Source organism: Alligator mississippiensis, chromosome 6 (assembly GCF_030867095.1).
Source record: "Alligator mississippiensis isolate rAllMis1 chromosome 6, rAllMis1, whole genome shotgun sequence".
Taxonomy (NCBI): Eukaryota; Metazoa; Chordata; order Crocodylia; family Alligatoridae; genus Alligator; species Alligator mississippiensis.
Window position 1 is genome coordinate 89,202,866 of NC_081829.1, and position 24,127 is coordinate 89,226,992.

Below are 24,127 nucleotides of genomic sequence, written 5' to 3' on the forward strand. Positions count from 1 at the left end.
CAGTGGAGATGGTGTGCGTTTCAATGCAATATGCAGATTTTTGCATGTCTTTGACAAATCTTCGAAATAATTGCATATCTTTGACAAAATCAGTGAAGTAGATCAGTGTAAGTTCCAGTAATTACCTACAAGTACAGTACTTACCTACCATTCTTGACATTCTGAAATGTTCCAATTTGTGATTTATTTATTTATTTATTTATTTTCAATTTTAACTATTAACATCATTTCTCTAAAGAATCTGCAGTCAGGGGAAAAGTAGCCTGTATATATAGGTATTCAGATCTGGCTTTGCAGTACAATTAAGCAGCGTATCATGTTTTGTTTATCAGTGTCAAGGTAGTCATTTTGAAATGCTTAAGCATTTTGTACCTTGGATCTCATTTACTGTGTGAGTAGAGGTAAAATCCTTGAACTGCCTGGTATTGAATTCACTTGCTCTGTAACTGTCCACCTTGAGCCTTGAAGAGAATATTGATTAGAGAATTCCATGTTGTAAAACAAGACTTGAAATAAGCCTGATAGATTGACTGTACTAACTAATATTTTCCATAAATGAATGGTGTAGCAAATGACTAAGCACCAGAAAGCTGATTAGCCCATGCAAAAGTAACTGTAGAAGGGGTAGAAACTGAGCATCAGAGTCTTGGGACTGCAGAGCAAGAGAGTTCATGGAATGATCTAAACTGCCTCTGTAATCGAGCTGGATTAGACAGATCTCTGTCATTTTATAGCTATTTAAGACACTGAGGTAGAGGAAGTATAATGCAGATCCAAGTTGAAGACTGTGTGCCAGTTTTAATTGCTCTTAATGGTTTTACATACTTGTTGACAAACTCCCAAAGTGGTTTCCTAATCAATGAAATTCAAATGAGAAAAACTAATGAAGTTACAGGTGCCACAATCATTAATAGAACCAGTTGGATTATAGGAGAAGGGGAGGCAAAGCAGGCACTAATACTTTATTCTTAAAACTAAAAATTCATATTTTTGTTTGGCCAATTTAGAAAAAATGTTAAAGTATTAAATCTGAGAATATCTGCACTTTTTGCAGTTATAGATTGATAGTAATACTGTTAAAAGGGCCAAAAGGGGAGCACATAAAAAGTGGAAACAGGGTGAGATCACTAAAGATGAATATACCTCCTCTGCTTGTGCTTGTAGGGAGGTAGTTAGGCGGGCCAAAGCTACCATGGAGCTGAGGATGGCAACCCAAGTAAAAGACAACAAGAAATTGTTTTTTAGATATATTGGGAGTAAAAGGAAGGCCCAGGGAGGAATAGGACCCCTGCTAAATGGGCAGAAGCAATTGGTGACAGACAGGGGGGACAAGGCTGAACTCCTTAACGAGTTCTTTACCTCAGTGTTCCTAAGTGAGGGGCACGACAAGGCTCTCACTGGGGTTGTAGAGAGGCAGCAGCAAGGCACCAGACTTCCATACGTAGATCCTGAGGTGGTGCAGAGTCACTTGGAAGAACTGGATGCCTTTAAGTCGGCAGGCCCGGATGGGCTCCATCCGAGGGTACTGAAGGCACTGGCCGACATCATTGCAGAGCCACTGGCGGGAATATTCGAATGCTCGTGGCGCACGGGCCAAGTCCCGGAGGACTGGAAAAGGGCTAACGTGGTCCCCATTTTCAAAAAGGGGAGGAAGGAGGACCCAGGCAACTATAGGCCAGTCAGTCTCACCTCCATCCTTGGCAAAGTCTTTGAAAAAATTATCAAGGCTCACATTTGTGAGAGCCCAGCAGGACAAATTATGCTGAGGGGAAACCAGCACGGGTTTGTGGCGGGCAGATCGTGCCTGACCAATCTAGTCTCTTTCTATGACCAGGTTACGAAACGCCTGGACACAGGAGGAGGGGTGGATGTCGTATACTTAGACTTCAGGAAGGCCTTCGATACGGTATCCCACCCCATACTGGTGAACAAGTTAAGAGGTTGTGACTTGGATGACTACACAGTCCGGTGGGTGGCGAATTGGCTAGAGGGTCGCACCCAGAGAGTCGTGGTAGATGGGTCAGTCTCGACCTGGAAGGGTGAGGGCAGTGGGGTCCCGCAGGGCTCGGTCCTTGGACCGATACTCTTTAATGTCTTCATCAGCGACTTGGACGAGGGAGTCAAATGTACTCTGTCCAAGTTTGCAGATGACACAAAGCTATGGGGAGAAGTGGACATGCCGGAGGGCAGGGAACAGCTGCAGGCAGACCTGGACAGGTTGGACAAGTGGGCAGAAAACAACAGGATGCAGTTCAACAAGGAGAAATGCAAAGTGCTGCACCTAGGGAGGAAAAATGTCCAGCACACCTACAGCCTAGGGAATGACCTGCTAGGTGGCACAGAGGTGGAAAGGGATCTTGGAGTCCTAGTGGACTCCAAGATGAACATGAGCCGGCAGTGTGATGAAGCCATCAGAAAAGCCAATGGCACTTTATCGTGCATCAGCAGATGCATGACGAATAGGTTCAGGGAGGTGATACTTCCCCTCTATCGGGCGCTGGTCAGACCGCAGTTGGAGTACTGCGTGCAATTCTGGGCGCCACACTTCAAGAAGGATGCGGATAAGCTGGAGAGGGTCCAGAGAAGGGCCACTCGTATGGTCAAGGGCCTGCAGACCAAGCCCTACGAGGAGAGACTAGAGAAACTGGACCTTTTCAGCCTCCGCAAGAGAAGGTTGAGAGGCGACCTTGTGTCTGCCTATAAGTTCATCACGGGGGCACAGAAGGGAATTGGTGAGTATTTATTCACCAAGGCGCCCCCGGGGGTTACAAGAAATAATGGCCACAAGCTAGCAGAGAGCAGATTTAGATTGGACATTAGGAAGAACTTCTTCACAGTTCGAGTGGCCAAGGTCTGGAACGGGCTCCCAAGGGAGGTGGTGCTCTCCCCTACCCTGGGGGTCTTCAAGAGGAGGTTAGATGAGTATCTAGCTGGGGTCATCTAGACCCAGCACTCTTTCCTGCTTATGCAGGGGGTCGGACTCGATGATCTATTGAGGTCCCTTCCGACCCTAACATCTATGAATCTATGAATAAACCATCTGGCTGTTGCTGTACTATCAGGTATCCTGAATTTCTGATTTTGTACTTTTTCACCTTAAATTTGACCATTGGCTCTGCAGTCCCATGATGCTGACTGGATCAGACCAGCTTTTTGCATCATACTGACCAGTATAGACTCATCCATTTACTTGTTTATTTGTATTATATTGAAAAGTCGTTGGGGCATGAATCTGTTATTGGGTTACAATTACTGCCACATCATGTTTGTTTGTTTGAAGTGACTGAAGGAGAGAAGACTTGACGGATAGATGGAAAATGGGTTTGATTGTGTTTTTTACTAACAGTGGGACTAATGCGACCTGTGTCATTTCTCAGAATGTGCTTGTGGAGGATGTTGGATTGAAAACTGTGGAGTCTGAAATGTAGTATCCGTGGAACATTTAAAAAAAATGCCAATTCCCTTACCACTGTTGCATTATGTTCAAGAGTAAAAAGGCATTTTGCAGATACAGTCAACTCTTAGACTTAGCAGAAGCTGCTGTGAGGGATACTGGTGGTTTTCATCGTGTGAAACTGGGGAAGCAGAAGGGTATTGGTGGTGAAAAGTGAGGATTAGGAGTTAAGAGCAGAATCTGGTAATAAGCAACTATGCCTCATTCTCGCCACTTCTGCTAGCAGTATTGCTTTTTTGTTCCTAAAATATAGTTGATATACCCATCTCTCCAGGATTGTTTAAAGGTTTGAGACTTTCTTATGAACAAAGGTACTACAGAAATGAGAGAGCTTTTTGCTAGAGAATTATGTGAGACAGCGTTTATTCTTTTTCAGTGCCCTAAAAAATATTGTTTAAAAAATGTGAGCATGTTGTATATGATATGTAGTGCTCAAGTTGCCTCTTCATTTTGAAACATAACATTGCGCTGTCTGTTGGCTGAAAAAAAAACTCCTTCTCTTCCATTGGATAAATGTTAATTATAGGAGTTTACATCTAGTCAAGCTGTTTTGTGATCAGCTAAAAGCTGTCTGCTAGCATGCTTATTGAGCCAGGCGCACCTAGTCCAGTCTTTCAGCCTCCAGGGACTAGAGCAAATTCTTTTTCTTGTGAGTGCTTTTAACAAGGATATTCTTCCTCCTGGGGAAATTATTCCCCTCTGCCTCACCCTTTGTTATCCTAGTAGCCCATCACCATAGTCTTTTGATTCCACATTGACCAACCCACCTCAAAAGGCAAACAGAGAGGAAAAGATGAATGAAAACCCCTCTAGCATGATCCAGTTCAGGAAAGCGTGTAAGCACCTGCTTAACTTTTAAGCATGTTGTGCGGGCCGGGAGCAGTCCGAGGCCCTTTTTTCGTGCTGCAGGCTGTGGCCAGCAGCCCAGACATGCCGGGTCGGGGAAGACAGGCGGCACGCTAGAATTAGGCACGGACGCTTAGTGGTTGATTTAAGATTATTTTACTTACGCCGAAGATGGTCGCGGTGCAGGCAGGAAAACTTGCTTGAGTTGCGGTTACAAAACAAAACAAAAAACTCGAACCTGCAGAACGTAAGGGTATGTCACAACGGGGTTTCGGCGACGGGAGATGAACAAAAACCTCAGGAGTACGTCGCAATGGGGTTTCGGCGATGGGAAGAAAAAAACTGCAGGACTCAAACCCCGGGTAGAGCTCTGGATTTACTCACTCACACAAAGTTTGCTAGGCTCCGTGGAACTTTGCGCGCAGGGAAGGGTACATTGAGGGATCAGGTGGTGACGGGGAGAGGCGAGAGGCTGATCAGACCCCTATAGCCTTCTTGAGATACACGCTGGGTCCGATAGGCTCCGCAGCGCTTAGAGAGCTTCGCAAGACGTGAAGTTCTCCTCCTCCTGGTGGTTGTGGAGTCCTCCAACTTGGGCGGAAACCACTGAAGCCTCTTATACGGCTAGCAAGCCAATCGCTAGCCGCCACGTAGGAATAATTTAGAACTGACCAATAGTGGGGCACGAATCTGAATACAAACGGCGGGATCTCCTTGCAACGTGCATTTCTGTGTTGCAACGAAGAAATGCACCCTGCAAAGAAAGCTACAAGTGGCGGGAAATAATTCAGCAGTGCCGAAGCGCACACAAACAAAAATCACACCCTTGGGTTGTGACACATGTATTTGAAGATTAATATGCAATAAATGCTTTCTTGACTCAGGGCTCTTTGAGCATGTCAGTCTTTACTAATGCAGGGACCAGTGGAAAATGTGAAATTAGTTTAAAGCCTCTAGGATTTAGGACTTAACTTCAGACAACTGTACTGGGCTTTGTCATCAACCTCTGAATCGGGGTTAAATCTCCTTTGTACAAACCACAGCATGGCGGTCAAATGTACAAATGAACTGTTAAAGCCCCAAGCAGAACACACTGGGTGCATCTACACGAGATGCAAACTGCGTAGTAGCCTAATGTTGTTGCACAGTAGCATGCCAAGCAGAACCCGTGCTAATACGCTACTGCACAGTAGTTATTAGGCTAGAACATGTAGATGTACCCACTGACAGCACAAATATGTTTGCAGAAAATCTTAACCAGATGCTAAGCCAGGGGTGTCAGATCTACCTCCTGCCCTGAATCTTGACCCCAGGGTTCCTTGTGAGCCAGATCCAGCCCAGGGTAGGGGGTAGCATGTCCCAGGGCTGAGCCAGAGCTGCTGCTGCTGTCATGTACCTCATGTCTGCAGGATGCACAGTGAAGGTGGCTCTACCTCTGGCACGTGTAATCCATTTCCATGTAGTGCACAGTGGCAGTGGGGGTGTTGGCTGAGGAGGTGGGGCTGCTTCAGTGGCAATGGATGAAGCGGCTGGAGGGCGACTGGGTCTGTACCAGCTCTTACCTAACCTTAGCGTTAGAACGTGGGTGGTGGTGCTGAAGTTATGAAAATGGCTTGGACGAGAATAGTCTGTTCTTGGAAGAGAGCATTTATTGAGTACAGCAAGTTACAATTTTAAGCTCATGACAAACAGCAGAAAACTTCGCCTGTCTTGCGTAGTCCTGAGGACCGAGTGTCTCCCGGCAGCCAGGCATTCAGATGTTTTCTGGGGTCTGCAGTTCTTGAGGCAGGTGGAGGTCCACCGGTTCAATCTAATTAGCCAGTTGCTGAAACTAACTGCTACCACAAGTATCTACTTATCTGTCATGTTTTCAGTAGCATCAGGAAATGACGAGGGAAGGAAGCTGCATTTGGCTAAAGACGAACAAAGACTAACCTCGCTCTTTCTACAGAATCACTGCCCCCCTCCACCTCTCACTGCTCTCCAACATCCAGTAGCTCTGTGTAAATATAAGAAATTGGGCTGGTGCATCTACTTCAGGATTTTGCAGCTCGTTTATTTTAGCACTCGGAAACACTTGAATAGTAGTAAATACTTAAGGTATTTTACCATTTGTGTGATGACTTCTGATAAAGAAACAGGGGAAGCTGTTGCTCTAGGTATCTGCAAAGAAGCCTCCCGAATTTAGTGCATGTTTTACCTGGCTCTGTAGACCAATGCTCAAATATTCAAAACTAATTAGTAATTTTGAAGGCCCAGTTTGAAACACCTTAAAGATGGAGGGATGCTGAAAAGTGTCCTGCACTAGGCTTACTTTTTCTGGGTACAACACCCAAGATCACTAATTGTTCTAGAGCAGTGAGGGCCAACCTTTTTGGCAAGCATGCCACAAATGAGCCCCGTACCTTCCCCATGTGCCGTTTTGATCCCATTCTTCTGTCCAATCTGCAGCTCTGCTTTCTGCTCCCAGCCCTGTATCCCCTCTGGATCTGCTGCTTTGCTTTCTGCTTCCTGATCTATACGCAGTCTGCATGTGCCATGCGCTAAAGCTGTCCGTGCCCCTTGTGACATCCATGCAGGAGACCACTCCTGTCCTAGAAAACATAGGTGTTGACTGAAAACGATGCTGTTATATTGAGCTACTGTGGAGTAGATGTGGTACTGTAGGGATTGTATGAATTTAACCCTTTCAGCATCTGGACAGGTGCCATGTACAAGAACTCTAACAAATTCTCCTGTGAAGGATTCTGTGATAAGTTCTATCCTTATCTTCACACATGTTGCTCATGTTTCACTGCTTAGTCATAGGGAGGAGTGTAACCTGAGCATCTGGTACAACGTCATAGAAAAACAGATACTAATTTCTTCCTTCTAGTGGTGATTTTTGACTAAAATGTGCCTCTTCAGTACGTTGTGAATTTATGCATATGAACTTCCCACATATTGGTAAGAGAGTAAAATCCATGCTGTGGTGGGTAGAATACTAAAACGGTCAGAAACAGATTTGTGTATTTTTCATAAAATCTAGAAAATCCACACACTGTAACATGAAGGCCCTACTATCTTTGAGATGGTGTGGGGAAGGGTCTGCCCGAGCGGCAAAAGGAGGGAAATCGCATCACCTCTCGTTCTGTGCCATCAAGGGTGGGACGTAGGGCAGTGTGCTGCATCTAATGAAGCAGATCAGCTGTGCCGCAACATATCATGGCACAGCTGATCCACTACATTTATCAGCTTCTGACACACTTTTAAACATGTTATTAACAGGATTATTTAACTTGTTAAGCAGTTTTTTCATGTAGCTGACAAAATGCCAGAGAATTTGAACTTAATGCCTTCTAGGATGGCTTCTTGTTGTTGTTGTTGTTTTTCCAGCCAGCTAAGAATCCAGTTTGTTAACGTGTAACTAATTTTTAAATTCAGATTTATGAAAAATCCGAATGATAGTTTTGTGTCGAAACCAAAAAAGTAGTATTTAAATAGAAATAAAAAAAGACTGCTTTGTATCGGTATCCTCATTATTGAAGTGTAGAATTTATTCTTTCAAGCATGATATAGTAATCAGAACATTTTTTGGGGGGTGGGGGGGTCATTTAATAGTTAAAAAATCATGTTTTATTAAATGTATCTTAGCCTTGAAAGATGCTTTGTTTTTGCTTTATGTTTTAGTAAATATGGTTTGAAGTAAATATCTTCTACAAACTCCTCACAAAATAATCCTTTTCACTAAACATTTACATATTATTGTACTTTTGTGTGCTAGTTTACCTGTCCTGTTAAATTTTAAAGACTTCTTGTAAGGGCATAATAATATTAACTATTAAGTTAATATATTTTGTGTTCTAAAATGAATATGTTACTTTTACTGGAAATTAATGAACCTAACACCAGCTAATCTTTTTAATGACAGTAATAGAATGCTGAAAGTTATGTAACTCAAGTGGTAAGCCGAAATCCAAGTAATGATTTTAGACATCCCTGTCATTACATTTGCTCAGCCAAACAGCTGAATAATTTAAAACTCTTTCTTCTTTTCTCAAAACTTATTGTTATATGATCCTGCTCTCACCTGTCACCTGAAGCTGACTTAGTCTACAAAATTCTAACCTTTCTTTTGCATTGAAAAAGAATTGGTTTTTCTCAAAGCAGTCCAATTCTTCTGCTGGATTGCTTAGATATTCTGGAGTTTGTCCCTTCAGTATTTTTGCCCGTGATTCTGGATATCCTTGCACTAAAAAGAGTGAAGTACATCTTTGTTTGTCCTTAGCCAAACGGAGCTTCCTTGCCTCCTTGTTTCCAGATGCTACTGAAAACATGACAGCTAAGTAGATATTGGTGGTAGCAGTTAATTTTAGCTAACAGGCTAATTAGATTAAGCTAAGGTATAAAAGACTATTCCTGTTTGGTACAAAAATCTGGCTTAAAGCCAACAATACAGTTTCTGTGTAGTAGCGAATACAGTAATGTTAATTTGGGTCAGACACACTTTTAAATGCAAGCGTTAACTACAACTGCATTCTAATTAGATGGAGAGGATTCATCCCAAATTAAAAAAAAAAAAAAAAAAAGAGATCAGGAGGAGTTCCCTATGAGTATCCCCAAAATGGAAGTGCCAAGCTGTATTGTTTTTCAAATTTAATTTACAAGATGGTTATCTGTGAAGTTAAACATAAAACAAGAAAGTCGAAATGTGCTAAAATTGCCACCATTCATGGCTTTATTGGCATAGTGGGATGCAGAATATATATATATATATATATATATATATATTATGAAGTTTTCTTTATGCTAACTGGTTTTAGACAGAAGGTTTGAATAAATTTATTCAGTATTTTTTTGGTTTTCTACACAAAAGATCCGAGTCTAAGGCTGTTTTAAGAGTACTGTCTTTAATTAGTTACACTCAAAGAGTACTTATGTCTAATTCTTCCTTGGTCTAATCATCTGACCGTAAGTGTTATGTTAACATAATTTTGTTGCTTGTTTTCTCTGCTGCTATATTTGAAATGAATTATTCCTATTCAAGGGCTTGTTTACACTGTAAAAGTAATTCTTAATGTGTTCTCACAGAGCTTACTTGTGCAGACTGATTGGATGAGTTTGCCTCTAAATATGTTCTTTGCCTCAAACTGAAATGCTCCTTTCTTTCCCGATTTAATAAGGATTTTTTAATAATGTTCTGCTTGAATTTCACATACACGCGTTGATGTTGTTTGTAGCTCAGCTTGGGAAGAAATGTTGATTTGTTTTTAAGGAGGCATAGTAACGGTTCAGTGTATTTTTAAAACTTTATTTGATGCCCTTGTCATTTGGATTTGAAATTGATTGTTCAGAAAAGTAAGAACAATCTTATTCTATTTATGCTAACAACATATTTTGCTTAAATAAATGTATGTTGTCTAAAAAAACTTTATTAACGTTCTAAGAGCTACCATGTTTATCCAAATCCCAAACTGTGAGTTTAAGATGACCCCCTAATAATTAGGCTGCAGCTTCGTCCCTGGTCCTGGAGCCATGGCCATAGCACCTGCCTGCTTCAGCTCAGTATTTAAATCTAAGAAAAGGCTTCCCCCGCCCCCCCCCCATCCATGTTTAAATGGGGGAGGGGCGTGTCTTGTATTCAAGTCAATATGGTACTTCTGACTCTAGGTTAAAATGACTTTCTCTGTTTCTCAGTTTGACAGCTATATTAGAGGACAGGAAACAATTCAGTATTTAACTGAAAGTATAAGAGAACAGCTTTTGCAATTGTTTTTTTTTTTTTTTGATGTGGAAAGATATTTGCAATAGTGGAGGGGAACTCTTGTTTCGAAGTCTAAACAAACTAGATAAAAGACTATCAAATCTTTTCTTCCCAATTTTGATTGAGACCCTTGAAGAACTGGAGACAAATTAGGAACTATCTGAGTCTAAAAAAGGAAAGATCAGGAGTACTGAAACGTTTGCAGAGAGCTTTTCTTTCAGTTCTGAAATAATGATTCTTAGGGTTTAACTCAGTTCTGAGCAATGTAATTAAAAATTGCTCCTCTTCAAATTCTGGTTTCACTTTGCATTTGAGAGATCTTCCAGTTGTCCATGATCTGTCTGCTTTTTCTGAAGTAAAAGTCCTAAATTTCCAAGACGTAAGTTTTAAACCTTTTGGGACATACCCTTACCATCTCCATCCCATGCTAGGAAGTGCTGCAGTGAAGTACTGCACACCCATTCCACCCATGCTGCAGCTCAAAAAAACGTAATACAGCCACAGTTAGAGCAGTTCTGAATGAATTCCAGCAAGCGTACCTGAGGCAGAGAACTAGAGGGTTGCAATGGGTGCATGCCAAACACCAGCTATGTTTTATTTCTTTTTTTTCCCTGGCTGTAGTGCTCAGAGCAGACCTGCAGTACTTCACCATGGTATTTTCTAGCACAATTCCAGAATCAGTGTAGATAGGCCCTACGTCTCTAACAGCTTAAAGATGAGCCAACAAGCAAAAATCCTTCCCCCCAGACTTCCCACATTGCATTCCTTTTGTTTCACCTTTCAGGCTGTTAGAAATATCTCTCTCATATTCTTTTCCTAAGAGGTGATTAAATGCCATAAGCCATTAAACTGAGAGAATAAGGTACAGAGTCAGTGAATTCCTCATGTTAAGATTTGTCGCTGTGATGATATTCCTATATTTCTCATCTGTTTTCCTTAATGAAGTATAAACATTAGCATAAACCAGTGATGATGAACCTTTTTAGACTTAAGGTGCTTTTGCATAACTTTTCTGAATTTAGCAGCACCCCAGTTGAGAACCACTGTTCCATGTCTCAGGTTACCTACTTTATGTGCAGGCTGCTGCTCTGCCCAGCATCCTAGTTTACAGGAGGGGCATGTGGAACCAGACCAGGAAGCAGCTGAGACACAAGCAGGCACATTAGGTTTATGGTAAACTGGTTATGTATGCCCCTCCTGGAAAAAGGCATGCCAGACAGTTTCACCCAGCCGTAGCAGTGTTGCCAGTGTTGGCTCCATGGCACCCTTGAAAGCACCTTGGTTGACAGCCACTGACATGAACTATAAAAGTACAGGATATGTATTATACTGTCTTGATTTTTTTTATTTAACTCAGTTACCTTAATGTTTTGGACATTTTTTTCCTCAGTCTTAAAGTCACTGTGTGACGCGGGATACTGGGCTAGATGGACCTATTACCTGATCCAGGAAATGGCAGTTCTTTACATTTTAGTACAGTGACACACTGGGTACATCTACATATGCAATTAGAGGAACACAATAAACTCAGGAGCACTTTGATCCCAAGAACACGACTCCTTGGCATAGCATCTACATGTGCATCTGGGACAGAAAGGAGGCCTGAGCTGGCAGCAGAGTTGGGGGGTGGGGGCGGGGAGAAGTCAGCTCTGGGGTTCTGGTGTGGTGGTGTTGGGCAACGGCTGGAGCACAAGAGTGCTGAAATTGCGGAGCCGTATGGCTGGACGGCAGGCAGGAGTCCGGCCTCCTGCTGGCTGGGCTGACCAGGTGCAATTTGCGCCTGCGGTCACCATCGTCACATGCATTTCATCATGGTCAGTTACTGTGCCATAAGTTAGTACTGCCCCTAACAGTACGATCTTATAGTGGAGTTTGTTTAGTGCACCGTAATATCAGAACATGTGTAAGTGGTGACACTTTACTGTGCAGCTAGGTCAGGGGTGGGCAAAATGCGGCCCGCCAGGCCATTCTGTTCAGCCCGCGGGGCCCCTAAAAAGTTCAGAAAATTAATATTCATCTGCCCCTGGCTGCCTGTCATGTGGCCCTCGATGGCTTGCCAAAACTCAGTAAGCGGCCCTCTGCCCAAAATAATTGCCCACCCCTGAACTAGGTAGTCTGCTCTGCAGTAAAGTACACATGTAGATGCACCCACAGTGTATTAAATATATAATGTAGTGTGTTTCAAAGAATGGATGGGCTTTAGAAGGGTTTTTTTTTAATTGAGGAGTGGAGCTTGTCTATGGTATCAGGTACTTGTTCTAGACCTCAGAGAAAGCACATATAGAGAGTAAACAGAGATGCAATCTTGTTGTAGTGCACAGATTGCATTTGGAGTGATCTTGCATATATAATGTCTTGGGTATGGGTTTTGATAGACTGGAATCTACATAAAAGTGGTCATAGTGATTAATATGGACAAGCTTTTATGGCGCACATCTTGGGAGGGAGATGCATAGAAACCCTTCATAAGCATCAGGCTTCAACTATAGTCTTCATGCGTAAAGAGAAGAAACCATATTGCATAGTTCTGTTTTGGGGAGGAGAAGGCTAGAAGAATTAATTGCACCTCTTAAAGGAAGACAGCAAGATGAAGCAGTGTACTATTGTGTTCCTATGTATCAGGATCTCTGTAGGTCAGTAAAATGAGTAGGATTTGTATTCAGGGGCAGATCCAGAGGAGGTGCAGCAGCGTGGCTTCACCCTCTTTCGGACTACAGGAGCAGCATCCAGGGACTCTCAAGTCCCCAAAGTGTTTTTCCCTCCATCCTTCCCCTTCCATCCTCAGCAATACATCTCCTACCCTCCCATCTCCCTGCTTCTCCTGCCTGCTGCTTGTCCCTGGCTGACTTCAGGGTAGGAGAAGCTCCAGACTCATTTCTTGGGAAGACTGGCTCAGCTGGGGACAGCAGTAGCAGAAGGATGGGTTCCTTTTCCCTGCCTAGTTTCCCTAGGAGCAAGCTCAGGGAGGGGGAAATCTACCAACTGCTGCTGTCCCTGGCTGAGCCCAGCTACCCATGTAGGTTGGCTGGAGATGGGCAGGAACAGCTGGGGAGTTCTTCCTGCCCCTGGGTCAGCCGGGGTAGGCAGCAGCGGTGGACAGGAGAAGTGTAGCATGGGGTGGGGAGGGGTGGAACAAGGGGTCGTGCTCCTCAACACGGAGAGGAAGGGAAGAGGGACTTGAGAGTATGTGGGGTGAGGGAGGGATGTGGAAATCGTACCTGCTTCTGGATTGAACAGAAGTCCCTGGCTGCTGTTCCTGCAGTCTGGTCTTCCTGCCCCCTTGACTGGGGAGGCAGGGGGAGCAAGAGCACTGTCATTCTTGCAGCATTGGCCACTGCTTCCATACCCTGTTTTTACAGAATCCTGGATCTGCTCATGTTTGTATTCAATATGAAGTTTTGATAAAGACAGGTGGCCTAAATCTATTTTTAAATCAAACTGAAAACAGTTATACTACTGAAATGTTGTCCCCTCCTTAAAGCGGGGGAGGGTAGGAATTAGGTACATTGAGATCTTAAATCACTAAGTTAACGAGAAATCTGTTGTAAAGCTGGAAATAAAACTTGGATCTGTTGACCAGGTCTTGTAAAGCGTATTAATATTAAGATAGCCTTTTGACTAAAACACCATGTGCATCTTTGCAAATCTTTTGTTCCGTAATATAAAGATTGTTCCTAGGCTTGTCTGTTGCAGAGGCGTGGAAGTAGGAAACCTGGCCTCTGGCTGGAAATGGAGAGCATCTTGTATTGTTTTCTAGCAATCCTGTTTGGTCAAACAATGACAGCTCTATAGGAGAGCATTCCTCACTACAGGCAATGCTGCCACTAAGCAGCAACTGTTGTTGGGGTCTGTGTGCCTTTTAAGAATGGAATGGCCTGAAGGATTTTCCTGTGAGAGGAAAGGGGAAAAAATGGACACTGAAATCTGTTGCAGGCTTATTATAGGGGGTCTGTGTATGGAGGTTAGAAGATGGCTTGACAAAACTCAGTAAGCGGCCCTCCACCTGAAATAATTGCCCATTCCTGAACTAGAATTTAATAGGAAAATTTTATTCCATTTCAGTATTTATTCACATTCATTCTGTTGGAAATGAAGCTAATACACACACTGGAAGATCCTAAGCCTAAAAGTATTTGCTTACTCAGAGTTTGACAGCATTCTTCATTTTAGCTGCAGAAACAGATAATTTTAAGTTAACAAAGCGTGAATTGAAGGCACAATTTTAAAAGAAAAAAAAATCTCATAATGCAGACCCAATGCAGTCAGTTACACTAAATTTGTAAGTTCTGTGGAGCAAGGACTGTCTCTGTTTTCTTCACACAGTCCTTGCACAGATGGGTCCTGGTCCTTTATCAAGACCTCTGGATGGTAGGATGGTATATGCAAGGCAAGGAAATTCATTAGCTCACAGATTTTTATTTAAAACGATGCTAATTCTGTTTTTAATACAAAATGAATAGGATGAGTAGTTTGTCTCAATTTTTAAGACATTGAAGTAGAATTAAGGGTGAAATAACAAACCAGACTTAAGCTAGGTGAGATCTGCACTTGGGAGTTAAAGGTTCAGCTAGTAAAAATGTTAAGATTTCTTACTGCTTCATATTCTTATATCATTATAAAGAGTGGTGGGAGTGGGGGCAAGGAGGATTTAGATGTGGGACTTATTTTAAAAACACTGTTACTACCTCCTTCTAGCAATTACATTTTTAGAAATGGAGTACTCTGAGAGTTTAGTTCTTAAAACTACTCTTAAACAAGGTTTAGGGTCCCCCCCGTCCCTCCACAGTCAAGAGGGAAAAACTGACTTCTGGATAGAGTAAGGAATTAAATTGGTTTTTGATAAAATAACTGAAGTGTTAAGGCCTGTTTATTCACAAGAACAGAAAAAAATGCTGTGTTCAGACATGATTTGGGGCCTGCTATTCTGAATGAGAATACGTGGAAGGTAGGATGGAAATTAAAGGGTCTCAAGTCAGAATGTTTTGCTTCCTCTTAAGGGCTGTGTCATCAGTGAAAGGGGATTTGGTTATTTATTTTCAAGTAAAAGAAAAGTCACTTGAGATGCATATGACTGCTTCCTGTATACACTGTTCTCCAGAATGTGATAAACAATTGACTCCAGTGGTCAAACAGTGTTCATGAAAGATGTCTGTTTATTCTAATGAAATACCAAATGCCTTCCACACGCAGGGATGTTCATATATTGCAGTTAACAAATACTCTAAACAAAGCTGATAACTAAAAATACAGTGACACAGATGACACAGAATGGGGACAAAAAACATAGTGGGAAATGAACATACAGTCAATAAAGAAAAACCAAAAGTTCTCGCATGTAAATTAAACGCTCAACAAATGTTTCCAAAATATTATTATAGAAGTAGGTTGACTAAAAATGGGATCTAAGGTAGGATCACTTAAGAATATAAATAGACAGAGTGACAGTGCAATGATTTTTACCAAAGCCCCTGATATTTCTGTGTTTAATTCAATAATAGAGCATGTCCTGCAAATGGGGGGAAATATGCTGCTCCTTTTCTTTATCAGTCTTAGAGAGAGAAAAAAAAAGAATTAAAATGCAGATGGAGGTATACAGAAAATCTGCACATGACAGGCAGAGGAAGGTGGTTTAATATTTGGTTTTATTTTTACATTGAACTCTTAGTCAAACAGCACTCTAAAGATGGTTCTTTCAAGTGATGCCAAGGTTTAGCCTGAAAAATAGAGTACTAATCTGCATAATGATACTAATAGTATCTTGTTTGTCAGGTTCCAGCTTTCTAAGTGTATCAGTATCTTAATATATGAAAACTTATGCCATGGTATTTAAATATTTTTCTGCAGTTTTTTTTCTCCTTGATCAGCTAAATCCACTGATTTTTAAATAAGTTGCAAATTTATACTAATCTTCTCAAGAGATGATGACTGCAATAAGACATTCTCAAATGAAATACACTGGTAATATAAACATTTATCATGTGAACTGATAAGCTTTCTTTATTTTCAAAATTAGTTGCCCTGTTGATTATGCCATTTAAATGATCAAAATGAAGTGAAGCATTCATATTTCTGCTGTTTAAAACAGTTTTCGGCTTCTTCTGCATGAGCTAATTTACAGTAGCTCCGAGGGGCTTTTTTTGGTCGTCAGACTTTTAGTCAAGTTCTTAATAAGGTGTTCTTATTTCAAGAAACACTATTGCCCTATTAGAGCAAGAGAGACAATATGTATGTGCACATGCACACGTGCATTCTTTGTGCCTTCCTTCTCAATTGTGTGTTTTGTACTATTTAAGATAAGATATTGACAAAAATTGAGAGTTCTTGTATTTTATTTTGTCAGGTTCAAGCCATTTTTTCCATTTCAAGTAATGTCACCTGAAGAGTATGAAGATCGGGATCTCAGCATACAAGATTTTCCACTGACAGAAGGCCGACTTAAAGTTACATTAATAGAATGTACCAGGTATGACCAGGTCTCTTTGGTTGTCTTTCTAGACTAACAAGCTGTAGCTGATTTCTAAGTACATGATATAACAACAAGCCTTAATAGGGTCTTAAAATTCAGGAATATAGTTCACTTCCTTTCATATGGCTCTCAATCTCTGTTTCAAAATGTGAGGGGGAAGGATTTTAGGAGGAGATCTCTTTTATTGCACCATTATCTGGAATCGAACATGGCCAACCACTGAATGATCTTTGCGTTTCTGAAATTTCCTTTGAACATGGAATGTTGTTTTCCTCGTTACCAAGCCTCTGAGACATACAATTGCATAAAGTTCAAATGATTTTTAAACTTCTTCCCACTGGCTGCAGTGATAGATAAGTAATATTTAGGTGGTTTTCCATATCAGTAAGAATTAGATGCAAGACTTACTTTGTAAAAATGTTGGGATAATAGTTTGCAAACCAATGGAATTTTTCCTTACTTGCAAGCTATGGAAATCTGGATGCTAAGAGGACTGTCATGATCTTAAATCAAGATAAGTGTTGGGCTTTGTTTGTTTTGGGTATTTTGGCTTTTGAACTTAGGGAATGAATCTTAGTATCCCCTTTAAACTTTTGAAAGAAATGTAACAAAAAACCAACTTTTTTAAACAGAGGAAACAAAGGGCCCAAAACCTCGATGAAAAAGCAGTAGTAGGCAGATGTACCTTTATCAATGTAATTAATTAGTGTGAAGACTTAATTTTGCCAGTACAGTATGATCTTAGAAGTTTTATCACTGCACAAATAAAACATTTGTATAAGGACAGAGAAATCAGGCAGTGTTTAGGGGGGGAAACATAATTTACTCTGGAGAGTTTTCTCTAAGAACTGGGCGAGGAAATAAGTCTTGACGGACAACTTTTATAATCTTCTATTTTCTTGAGGTCTCAAACTCTCCAGATGATTTGTCTATCAAACTGTATAAACATTTTATTCTTAAACTATATGAATTTAGATTTTTATTATAGGAAAAATAATCCCTTCTAATTTTGTTGTCAAATAGATTTTGTAAACTAACACATACAGGGGTGGCAAAGGGGGATGCAGGAGCAGCCACCCACACTGCAGAGGTGGCTGCAGGCTTGCTCCAAGCCTTCTACCCCAGCACAGGCAGACTGCGCTGCAGGAGCCTTTAGGGACTTTTTAAAGTTCCCAGAGCAGGTAAGCATTCCCCCACTTCAGCTTAAGAGCTGCTCCTGCCTGCTTCAGCTAGGCAGTGCGAGGGGTGGGCTTAGCTGGGAAACAGTGGCAGCAGCAATAGGGAGGGAGTGGGTTGCTTCACAGTGCCAGTCCCCGCAGGAGCAGGCACAGGAAGCTGCTGTTGCTGTTGCTGCCCTAGGTGAGCCCAGCCCCCATTCAGCTCAGCTGGAGTGAGCAGGAACAACTCTGAACATACCCCCGGCCGCAAGACGGCAGGTGAGGGGATGGAGAGGAAGGGAGGGGACGTGACTCTGAGAACGGAGCAGAAGAGGGGATTCTTTTCTGCTTTGGGGACTTTTTCAAATTCCTCGGAGGCGCCAGTAGCACGGCCTAGGGGGGATGTAGCTGTGTCATTGCAGCTCTTCTAGATCTGCCCCTGAATATTTACTTACAGAACTTCATATTTGTAAAGTAAAGAGGTTTAAATGTTTAGCTCCTATAATATTAGAATATGTCATGGGTAAAATAACTGAAATGCATGATTCAGGGGTGGACAAACTTGACAAAATAACTCTAAATGAAAAAACAATAGCAAATAACACTGGTATGTGAAAGCATGTTTTAGTCTTTTGTATAACATTCACTGTACAATTCACAAAAAATGATTTAGTTTTGAAACTCTTGTAATCTGAGGAATATTTAACTGATTCTGAAATATTGTAGGGGTAAAAATAAATGTAGTTGAAAATCAGCAGAGTAGAAAAGTAAAATCCATTATATTTTTTTGCTCCATAAGTTGACTCAGCAGCCAGTTAGTGAAGATTCTTGGACCTCCAGTGACATAAATATAGTGCACAAATGAATAAACAAGAACTCTTATTTACAGTCACATTATAATTCAGCTGAAGAATCGTTTTTCAGTGGGTGGGTTAAAGGCAAAATATGAAAGTATGGAGTTATTTTTCAAGTGTCTGTTAGTTGCGTAAAAATGGATTATAAATAAGGTGTTTAATCTGATCTCCACCAAAACTAAATGTCCCATTGCTGACTTTAACAAGTTCTTGTTACTTCCAGACCTTGGGCAGTCTTTTTACTAGCTCTTTAATCATTGTTCATATAACAGGTGCAGAATGTGGTAATGTAGGAATGCTTTAGTGATTTGGCTTGAGGGATATCCTAGTCCCTATAACACTGAACTTTTTTATGTTAAAAAAATTTGGTAGCAGACATCCATATTTTCACAGACATGTCCCTCAAAGGGTTTGTGGTAGACTTATTAAAAAATCCTTTATATGTTGTTCAAATCCAGTGAGGGTACTTGGTGCTTAGTGCGTGCACATAGTCTGTTGGGTCTTCATTTTTTTTTCTGGTCTCCTAAAATCTTCAGAAAGGCTTTTAAAGAAATACCATATTTACTTGAATACAAGATGACCCTTCAATTATTAGTTTCTATATATGGAAAATTTATACATTTGTTATAATTTTCCAGATATAGGATCTAATTATTGGAGGTTTGCCTTTAATCTGTCCCCTTCCCACTGTTTCAACAGGAAAATTAAATCTGGAGGGTTAGCCCCCTTGCCCTCTGCTTCCACCCTTCCCTACTATTAGACTGTTTTCCCTGAGCACATGGAGGTGAGGGGCAAATCTGAAACACTGACCTTGAAATAGTTCAGTGGCTACAGGTACCCACAGACTTAGTTCATCCAGAACGGATGCATTTTGCCTTTTTTAAAACTGCTGCAAGTTTTAGCATAGATCTTCTGTACTCACACTTTTAAGCAGCATTTTCGTATCTACTTACATAATACAAGCTATGCATGATATTAGTTCAAAGCCGAAAGGCTCATGATTTATCACAACAGTTTGTTGGGATGGACCCTAGCAGGGTCAACAGCATTTCAAGCCATGGTGACCCTGCAGCTCAGTGCTGCTCAGTATGTGTATACTTAAGATACCATTCTCTTCCCTCCCCAACAACAAAGGATCCACATGCTAGTTTGCCCTCGACTCATGGCAGGAACTGGGTGTTCTTGTCACAAGTTCCAGGATTCTACAGAAATGTATATGCAGGTGAAGCACAAGGCAACTTGATCTGGCTCCATCTCGTGGAGGGCAGGGCTGCACTAATCATGTGCCAGGCTGAGAGAGATGTTAGAGGAATTCTGGATGGACTATTTGGGACCCCATTTGATGTTTGCCAGACATTTCAGGGTGGTGAAAAAACAAGAATAATTAGAAATGGGAAAGAAAGGCACAGCTCAGCTGTGGGAGTGAAGAGGATATTGAAATGTGTTCAGTGAAGTGGCTCACCATGATTTGCAAATGAGTTGGCACAGGGAGACTGCATGCAGTGAGCACTACTGTATATCTTATTCAGATAGGCTGCACTAACCTATCCTTGTGGTAGGTTCCTGTCAGGATGTTTGCCCAATGTGGGCCATGCTCCATGTTGGCTGCATTTAATCAGCTTCATGTTGGGTTCCATTGCTGAGTACATGCTGCTTTTGACAGCAGTTTAATGATAGACAGTGTATTAATGAGGTTTCCTTGTATGCAATTATAAAATGAAGTGCTTTTCCTCCTATGCTCATGAGGGTGGGGGAACCTAGTCTTGAATTTGAGTAAATATGGTAAGTTGTCTGAAAGGGTAGCTGCACTGCCCATATTTACATTTTACATGTCTCTTGTATCAAATCTCAATTCAATATCCAGTTCATAGGGAAGGAGTAAACTCTGAAGCCCACTTAGCTTGAGTTATAACCCCTTTATTTTTCAGTAATTCTGTTCACCCCATCAAATATGAATTGGCAAACTAAAGACAATCAGTCACATGCAGGTTTTTTAAAACCATTTGTGGTTTGCATAAACGATGAAAAATCAACTTTTAAACGATAAAATATTTCTAAGGCTCCAGTGATTTAGGTGCTCAAATTCCCCTAACTTTCAACAGAGTTTATGCTTTTCTAAAAAATAGCCCTCCCCCCACCCCATCCCTTCCTCATTTACCCATATACAGTTTCCAGAGGAAACTGGAACCAGTTCAACAGGAGCCAGACCTGTTGGCATGAGAAGTATGACTGAGCCTCTGAAGTTCCTTCTGCCTTGCTAGTTCCAGGCAGACTTCATTTGGACCTGCCTGCCACAGAACAACAGTTCTTTTTAAAATTGAAGGAGGAATGTTTTGCAGGTTTTTTTAATTGGCTTATTTTTTGTTGTTAGCAGAGGCTCTTCACTGCTGGAAATCCTTTTTGGTTTGGGCTTGCTCGTTTCAGTTTGTTCAAACACACGTGGACTGGAATGGTGGGCAAATAGAAATGGGAGTAGAAAGGAAAAGTGTGCTTAGCCTACATAGCTCCCCTAAACGAGCCTGTGGATGGAGACCTCTGTGCCCTCTCCTCCAACAAGACAGGTTCTTCCTCAGATTTGAAGACCAGCTGGAATTCTGCAATCTCCTGACTAGTTGCAACAGGCTTGATAAACCCTTTACCTATCCCTGTTTCCCCAGGACAGTATATTCTGCATGAAATTCTTTGCCTCGGCTTGCTTAAGAATTAAAGCTATCAGGCCACCGTTTATTTGCTGACCACATTTACACAGCATCGCTGATGAATGTGCAAATTCCCCTGTAATTCTGAGACATAATGGCAACATAGGACTGGTAGGGCCCTTCAAGGTCATAGTCCAAAGTTTCTTGAATTCACAGGCAACCATTTACCCAAAGATAGCTAAACACCACCCACTGCAAGCCTCACGCACAACTGCAAAGCGAACAAACAAAAAACCTTCTGTAACAGTGGTGCTCAACTTTCTGGCCCTGTGGGCTGGATGAGTGGTGCAAGCCCAGTCTATAGGCCAGATCCCATGAGTGGGGTCAGTCCGTAGGTGCAATCTAGCATGCTGGCCTGGCCCTGCATCCTAGATGCAGACAGAGAGCAGCTTTGTACCATCTGGTGTGTGGGGCCATGTCATCCGGCCCACAGTGCTCCCCACAGGTCTGGAAATTTTGGCACTATAGGCGAGTAGTGGCAGTATTAATTGTTACTATTGCCACTGCTCCCCCAGCACCAAATTGCCAGACCTGTGATGAGCCCTGAGGGCTGAAATCAGACTGTTGGCTGGATGTTGAGCACCACTATCCTATAATATGCCACAGGTAAAGAACACCAGAGGTAAGGGAGACTTGTAGGCATGGACAGGAGCACCAATACACCCCCAGCCTTTGATGTGGCCAATGTCCAGTGCTGCTGAGGAAGGCTGTGGGAGGGGAACACCCAGAAGACAGTAGCATTCATAAAGAGAAGAAAAGTCTTTTCTGGCCTCTACACATAAGCAGCAAAGCCCTGAAGCTTTTTACATATTCTGCTGCTTCCCTCGTGACTAGAACTTCCTTGCAGAATCAGTCCATCATACCTCTGAAATCTTCCTAAGTCATTCCTCCAGACTCAGGGAAACTTAAGCACTAGTCATATTTGAAGTTGGTGGAAAAAAGTGGGAAATTGACCCTGGATAGGCACATGAATTTCTCAAATGATCAGTTAAGTATCATCTTTACTTTTGCCTTCCCCATTTCCTTCCTGTTGATTTCATCATCACTTGGATTGAAAGATGCTTTTGGGTAGGCATGCCATCTTTGTGTTGCTTGGCAAAGCAGACATAGCATATAAAAGGCAGTAAGCTCATACCTTTTAAACTACCGTGGGTTTGCTGGTTTGCAGCACAATCTAAATGTCCATTTCCTTTCTGTTGTGATTATTTTGCAAATATGAACATTAAATTCCCTCCAGAATTGTTTAAATGTATGTAATGGGTCAAACGACTCTGTAGTATGTAAAATGCATTCTATCGTGTGTACAAACGCATACGCATGTTTAGTACTTAAACATTTCCTCTGCATGGTAACTCTTAGCACCTCACCTTTTTTAATTTCCAAGCCTGTTGGCATAGTTCAGTCACTAGATACATGGTGTGTGGGTCAGGAATGTCTTCCAGTCTTCTGAGCAATATACTCCTTCTATTGGACAAGTTAGGGTCACATAGGGCTATTTGAGAGGTGTAGAATAAAAATACTGGCAACATTGGGGGAGAGATTGGACTCCCTTGCCTGCCCCATTTAAGAGCTAGAAGGATAATTTCTGCCACCTTGATGGACTGTTTTACACATCTCCTTGGATTTTTAGCTTCCCTTCCCCTTCACTTGCCAATAAAGGGCAATACCAAGGGAACTCATTACTGTACCCTTGTCATGTGAAGAAACAGCAGCAACACAGTTTTGCTGCATACCCCTTCTTGTAGCTCTGCTTCCCCCCCGCAAGATCTGCCATCAGCAGCAGGCATTCATTGGCAGATTTCAGTGCCATCATTTTGGTCTTCTCATTTCTTCATTTAAGACTCCAGTTGACCTTGACCCGGTCTGAATCACTGACACTAACTACCTCCGCTGTCCTCTAAAGGCATATACTGATATTACAAAAACAAGGCACTCAAAAGTTAAGAAGTTTCAGAACTATAATTGTCTATAAAACCTTGTTATGGGGCTTCTTGTTGCTATGCATCATGATTCAGTCCTTAATTATAGGATCATTGTATACACACCCTGCTTCATCCAGTGCACAAATATACAATGTTCAGCTATATGGTTTTTTTCCTCTTAGTGTTCAGTGTGTAGCACCAAGCTTTTACTTTAAACTCTGCTCTTAGGATAGAGTAATTTGCTGCTTCTTGGGTTTTTTTATGGCACTCATCACTTCTGTTATTGGAGTATCTCACAAACTTCAGCTGCTTTAGCTCCCTTATGAAGTGAAAGGCCGGCATTGCCCCAACTTTACAAGTGCGGAGCTGAGGCATTGAAAGTAAGTTTGAGAGTAATTTTGGGCTTGCTAATTTTTAAGTTCCTAATTTACAGTGCCTCAGACCTGCCATAGAAACTTCAGCAGCTCTGGCCATTGCATGATGCTAGTTAGGTGGGGCTGTTTCTGCTCTGCTGGGCGAGCCGGCAGGACTGTTTCCTCCCAGTGCTGACGCAGTAGCATCAGCTGTGGATCCAAGCAGATTCCCTGAACCCCATTTGGAACCTGCTGGCCTTGTCCACAGCTGATGTCAGCATCCACCCAGGACTGCTTCCTCTGTGCCAGGCAGGTGCTGGTATTAGCTATGGATGTGGCCAGAAGGTCCTGGGCAAAGTGGGGATGGGGCATCCTGCAGCTCCAGGTGGGGTAGGGTTTGGGATATGCTGCAGGGCAGGATGGGGATGATGGGGGGAGTAAAGAGAGAGAGAGAAAAAAGTGTAGTCCTCGAAGACACCAAAATTCATGAAGTGGCCCTCCAGCCAAAATTATTGCCTACCCCTGCCTTGGAGGCTTACAAGGGATGGTATCTTCCCTTACCATACAAGGAGGATTGGACCTTTTTGTATCTTCTTCTCCCTTCCCATCATACTTGGCATATGGTTGAATGGG

General features: G+C 42.0%; 1 protein-coding gene across 1 annotated transcript in view; it reads left to right on the top strand.

Moving 5' to 3' along the window:
* The window catches only part of PDZD8 (PDZ domain containing 8), a 92,821-nt gene that overhangs the window by 14,308 nt on the left and 54,386 nt on the right, over positions 1-24,127 (top strand). The window contains exon 2 of the mRNA XM_006262713.4: positions 16,384-16,506. Within this exon, the coding sequence (XP_006262775.3) occupies positions 16,384-16,506 (123 nt within the window). The remainder of the gene's footprint in view (positions 1-16,383; positions 16,507-24,127) is intronic.